This window comes from Pinus tabuliformis, chromosome 2_2, assembly GCF_031772625.1.
Source record: "Pinus tabuliformis cultivar Carrire ecotype Pingquan chromosome 2_2, CPIR1, whole genome shotgun sequence".
Lineage (NCBI taxonomy): Eukaryota > Viridiplantae > Streptophyta > Pinopsida > Pinales > Pinaceae > Pinus > Pinus tabuliformis.
Genome location: NC_142300.1, coordinates 1,289,840,883 through 1,289,847,011, shown reverse-complemented (window position 1 = coordinate 1,289,847,011; position 6,129 = coordinate 1,289,840,883). Strand labels below are relative to the sequence as shown.

Sequence of the window (6,129 nt, the reverse complement as noted above, 5' to 3'; positions counted from 1 at the left end):
CTCATCTTTTAGCGATGAAGAATTCATTTTGAATGGTATAGTTGGCTTGTTGGAGTTTTTAGAAAAATAAGAGAGTGATCCAAAATTCCCCAATACGTGTCCACTATTTTATCAAGGGGAGGGATTCCACCAAAGCTTCATAGAGGAGGAAATGATCAATTATCTTGGATACCCTGTCTTCCCTTATTCTTTGATTCCTCTGGGTGGGGAATATTTTAACAGGTTCCACATCCACCAACTTACTCCGAGCCAGTCTGCTTATGAGGAAATCAACGAGGGGATTTGACCTTGCCCTTGGACCCTACAATTTTGTGGGTCACAGGAAGAAGTTTAGATCTCCTCCAGTAATAACCAAGTTGTATCTACAGATAGATCTATGTAGAATATCATACTAGTACTCATTGCGGTTTTGGGAAAGCCCATAACTATGAATTAGAGCTATAGATAAATCTAGGTCTTTTGAGAAAACCTCAACTCCCAAACAAGAGTCGTGCTCCACAGGTTTTTCATTTAGATTTACCTTGATCTCCAACCCACAACGAGCTCCCCTAATCACCCATAGGCATCCAACATCGTGAAACTCCATCCCACCAGGAGGGATTCGATGCATTTGATGATAAAATTTCCACAACCAAGGGTCTCATGAAGAAAAATGAGGTTCGATTCATTAACTTCAACAATTAACTTGACTACACATTTTTTAGAAGAATATGCCAAACCCATGTAGTTGAAGGACAATAGTTTCATTTTGACACCCCTGATGAGGTCGACCTTGCCCTAAGGGTCCTTTTGATGGAAAACTATTTGTCGACAACAAGATTTGCACAGGATTTTTATTTTGCTTTAGATAAAAAGTATTTTCAGCCCTAACCTATGCCTTCGATTGTAGGGAGGGTAATCTATCCTAAGCCCCATATGAAACCCTCCTTCTAAGAAACCACATTCCTAGAACAAAGGTTGTATAGGGAATCCTCTAAATTTGAGATGTTTAGTGAGGATGGAGCAGCTGAGGATGATATCAAAGGGGAATCGCCCAAAGCGTTGAGACATGGGCACATAGATGAGACATGGCGATAAGGGGGGGGGAAAGGAGGAGCATAGTGGAGGGATGCAATGTATGATAGTTAAGCCACTGAGACATTATAAAGTGGAGGGAAGAGGGGGGCACTACCTCGAAAGGAAACAAAAGGAGATGAAAGCTTGCAGACATTGGGACAAACCTATAGAAAGTGGGGAGAAGCAGTGGCATGAGAAAGACACAAGGGTAGGGATTCACTCATATTAACAAAGTCTACAAAGACATTTAACTGATAAAAAGAAAGATATGGAATTAAAAAGGAAGAGGAGATTTCCATCGAGGTATCTTTTGAATATGGAACCTCGCTAACAAAATCCAAAGCTTCATGTCCTATGCCGACTTCCTCCCTAGAGTTGTTTTGTCCCATTGTAAATTGACTATGAGATGCTTGATTTTCCTTTAACATCCTCTTCAACTTAGAGGAGTCATTTTACATAGGGTCGCTCGATGTAACAAGGCCAGTGGTTATGTTCACCCTCTTTTGAGAAGGAATCTTGTAGTCATTGACCAGATACCCATGTTGATGACATCTACATCTAAATGGGATGCCTTCATAGTCTAAAACCAGGGACCTCTCTTCCTCTTGATCAATCACCATCTCCCTAGCCAAACCTCCTTGTAGGTCAATATTTATAAGAATCCGCACCATCGACATGTCTCTCATCACCAGATAGGAATTGCATTTCTCCAAGTAAGTTCACAGGGTATTCCCTATATCACGAAAGATAGTTTCATGCCATAATTGAGCTCGTAGATCTGGAATCTTACCTATTTGAGAACCACATCCAAACGTTCTCGCTTTGCATTGAAAATGGGATTCCAAAATTTGACTATTAATAGAGAGAAATCAACCTTCTACACCCTCCCGAATACTTCTTTTGCAACCTCCTCATTTTGGAAAACCAGACGAATCCAACCTCGAGCCAAAGCTTTGACTGTCAGACAATTTTTTACTAATGGCTTCACTTCTTCTTTAACCCATGCTCTGAGGAAGAGAGTACCAAATTTCAGCCTCCACACCCTCCCAACCAATGATTTTCAGGCAAGGTCCTTTGCTTGATGCATGGCTATGTCCACTCCCAAAACTAGTGAGACCCTTGTCTTTTCAATCGGCTTATACAATGGTTTTTTTCCGCTTTCCCAATGCCTTTCGAATTGGTTTATGGGGCACTTCCCCTTTTGAAACTGCACAAGCACCCTGCATGAGGGGTTTACTACTGAACCCCCTTTGTTTTGACTTGCCTCATTTGCCAAAACTATTAAATCATTCAAAAAACTACATGGAAGGGATTGGAATGATGACCCATGAGGGGAAGGGGAGATTGAGAGTACATTTGGAAGATGGAATCCCTCACTAGTGCCAAAACCCTTAGAAAGAGTAGAGTTTACAGAGGAGAACAAGGGTTTGATTCCTATAGCCCAGGATGATGACAACGATAAATTTTGCGCTGGGAGGCTTGTGTCTGCACTGCTACATGGATGACTACCCAAACCCTATCCTAAGATTTCTCCATAGTGGATAGCCCTCCACAAATTTTCTAGGCCCGACATCAATACCATAGTGGGAAGGTTTCCTGAATCACTAAGAGGTTGGTTCTTTGTTGCCTGATTAACATCCTTGCCAAAAGAAGCAACATGGATCTCCTGATCAGACCTGTCAAACGCCCCTTTCATCAACGACTTTAGTCTGAGGTTTAATGACCAAACCCAAATATCGTGTTTGTCATTATCATTAGGCTTGTAATCAAGAAATTCATCTTCTTCCATTGGAGACAAAGATATATCATCAACCATGTCAACCTCTAACCTGACCTGCAACAATCCCTCCTTCCACGACTAAGGTCTAGATATTGGAGAATGTAAGTGAAACCTAAGGCGAACTATGAGGTCGATGTCGGCCATGCTTATGACGTAGGCTACATATGACAAGTTATTAGAATAATCAGGGAAAAAATAAAAATTTCTCCATTTCACTGAGTAAGTTGAGAGACTGCAGCCCATGACCAGAAACCCAAGTTACAGGCCATGACAAAAAACCCTAACCGTAATCCATAACCTTGAAACAACACTTAAACATTATTTCATAAATTATTTAAATAAAAAAAACTTAATAGTATTTAGTTTATAGTTGTAAATATGCAGAGCTTTTAATGCATGTATGTTTGTCTTTGTGCAAAAACTAAACATAAAAGTCTAATAAATAAATGTTTCCGTATATTATATTATTTCTATTAAACAACTACATTACTAAAGCTGTATTATTTAGAATTTTTTTATGTAATTATCTAAACCAAAACAATGATCCAAATCTACAAAAATACTTTATGAATGTAAAGTTTAATTTTGTTTTCTATTTTGTAAATAAATATTTTTGCATATTAAAATTTCACATTTGAATAGATATTGAAATTAATACTCATTAATATTGGAAATATAATTTAATATATTGATATGGCAAAGACAAATAAATTATAATAGGAATGTAATATAACAATTCTCCATACAAAATTGTTTGAATTAGTTTTAAATTTATTTAAATAATATTTAAAATATATAATTATCTAGATATAATATAATACAAAATATTATATATATATATATATAATTTGACTTTTTATTAAATTTAATAAAACTTTTAGCATCGTAGATGCTTGATGCTTGTACACATGTTCTCAACTTTGCTTGATTCCAGAAACTCGTACAATATAAAAATTTATCATAATGTCATTTTATAACATTCATTAATCATAATTTTCATTTATTCAAAATTTGAACATTATTTAAATCCATATTATATAATAGAAATTAAATTTGAACATTATTTAAATCCATATTATATAATAGAAATTACCTTATTTTAAGTGAAAGTGGTTTTTTAATATTTTTTTAATTATTTTTTGAAAAATTAACAATTTAAATCATCTTAAATTAAACAAAATTTTATTAAAAAAATTCATGAACAAAATTATAAAGTCAAAATAAATTAATAACATTATAAAGCTTCTTTATTCCACAACCAATACACCCAATAAATATAATCTTTATCAATAATCTTTATCTTATGGGTAAAAGAAATGAGATAAATATAATCTTTATCAATAATCTTATCTTATGGGTAAAAGAAATGAGATGGAACTTTTACTTTAAACATATTTCCTACCAAATTTAAATCCAAAATTGGTAGTATGAGTGTCTCTTCACCCCAAAAAAAGATAAAGGAACCAACAAAGCATGTCATGGTTCCCCAAAAAAACTATAAAAAGGAAATATGCACATGCATGGTTTTGAAGTTTATTGAAGTTTATTTTGAGATTGATTTTTGGAAAATTATTGAAATTTTGGTAAGATTTTGATAAAAATTGGTAGGGATTTTTTGTTAAGTTATAAATTTCAAATTTGAAGATTTTTAACCAGTTGTCTTTAAAGAGATTTTTTTGGAAGCTTTTCCAGTGAAAATCCTGCAGCAATTTATTGAAATCGCAAGTTTGATAGATAATTTCTGCACAATCAAAGCGTCCCAGGGGTTTTTCAGGGTGCTGAATCCAAATATGCAGTTAAAAAACCATTTTAACTAATACAAATCAAGATTTAACCTCAATTTTTCTCCAGATTCCGTCACCAAAATCTCCAAAAAATCGCATTAAAAACAACTCCGATTTTTAATAATACTGAATCCCATCAAAATATGATTTAAACAATTGTACCACAAAAAAAATTAACCCAAATTCCAATCACTTTTAACCATCCAAACAATTCTTCGGCCTCAATATCTCGTCCTAAATTCAAGGCCCCTTTGATACTTGAAATCCGCAATCGAAACACGGCTTCCCATCACAGCCTGCCATCGCCACAGGCAACATGTTTCTTTGTTTCTTCCCTTCTCCACTTTCCGCACTGCCAACGATGTTTCCACGTGACACTCCACCTGTACCCCGCCGTACATCCACATTACAACTGCCATCCGTACTTCATAAATGCGTTGAGCGGTTACATCTCTTGCGCTTCCAACTCTGTACATTCCAGCGCTGTGAAAGTCATAAACTCAAATGGCAGCGTTCAAGACCTTCCGAGGCCGATAAAGGCGGCAGAGCTGATGCTGGACAATCCTCAGCACTTTGTATGCCACGCCAATGGCTTGCAGATTGGGCGTCCGATTAATCCTCTCACGGCAGACGAAGAACTGGAATTGGGGCATCTCTATTTTCTTCTGCCCATGCCCAAGCTGCACTCCGTGCTCTCTCGGACAGACATGGCCTCCCTGGCATTGGAGGCCAATTCCGCCATGAAACCTGCAAGCAAACGGACCTTTGGAGCCAAAATACTCCCCATATGTGGAGATCGCCCGCCAGAAGTTAAAAAGGATGTATTCTTATTGGAGGAAGGGAATCAAATTAGTGGGGTGCAGGAGGAACAGCCTGCGGTGCCGAAGCTGAATTTGGAGGACGATCTAGAGCTGTCAACGGCGTTTGCGCAGCTGAGATTGAACGCATGCAAATTTTAGAAACCAAAGTTGGAGACCATTGACGAGATCCGGCCGGACGCTTCGGGATCTCTTGGAGTCGAATTCTGACAGTTGTGGTAACATGATTATTTCCATTCAATACACAAATTTACTGATCACATTGAATCTGATTTCCCTAGGAGAACAGAGATTAACCCTCTACATATTCTTCTGCGTCTATCAGAATTCCGACTTCTCTACTAAGAATTCCTTCACCCGTCTCACCGATTCGAGGATCTGCCAAATTTCTGACGAGGCTGTGGTTGAAATAGGGACAGGTTCTCCCTTTTTTTTTTTTCCACAATAATTAGGGTGTGTCCCCGAGGTTTTGTCGAATATGAACACTTTATCCATTCGCCGGTTTAGAAATGAAGGTTCTAAGTGGAGATCTGTAATCTCCACAGATAATGTATCGAAATTAGCTGCCGATAATGTATCGAAATTAGCTGTTATAATTAGCTGCCGATAATGTATCGAAATTAGCTGTTAATCTATAGCATATCGCTGTTAATACATAACATATTATTGAATTGAGGTTTCTGTGATCCAT

The 6,129-nt window shown here is 37.0% G+C and overlaps 1 protein-coding gene across 1 annotated transcript; it reads left to right on the top strand.

The window, feature by feature from the left end:
• The first annotated feature begins 5,171 nt into the window (after positions 1 to 5,171).
• LOC149198188 (uncharacterized) lies at positions 5,172 to 5,579 on the top strand. Its single transcript, XM_089408947.1, has one exon. The coding sequence runs from the start codon at positions 5,172 to 5,174 to the stop codon at positions 5,577 to 5,579; it is 408 nt and encodes a 135-aa protein (XP_089265073.1).
• The last annotated feature ends 550 nt before the right edge of the window (positions 5,580 to 6,129 follow it).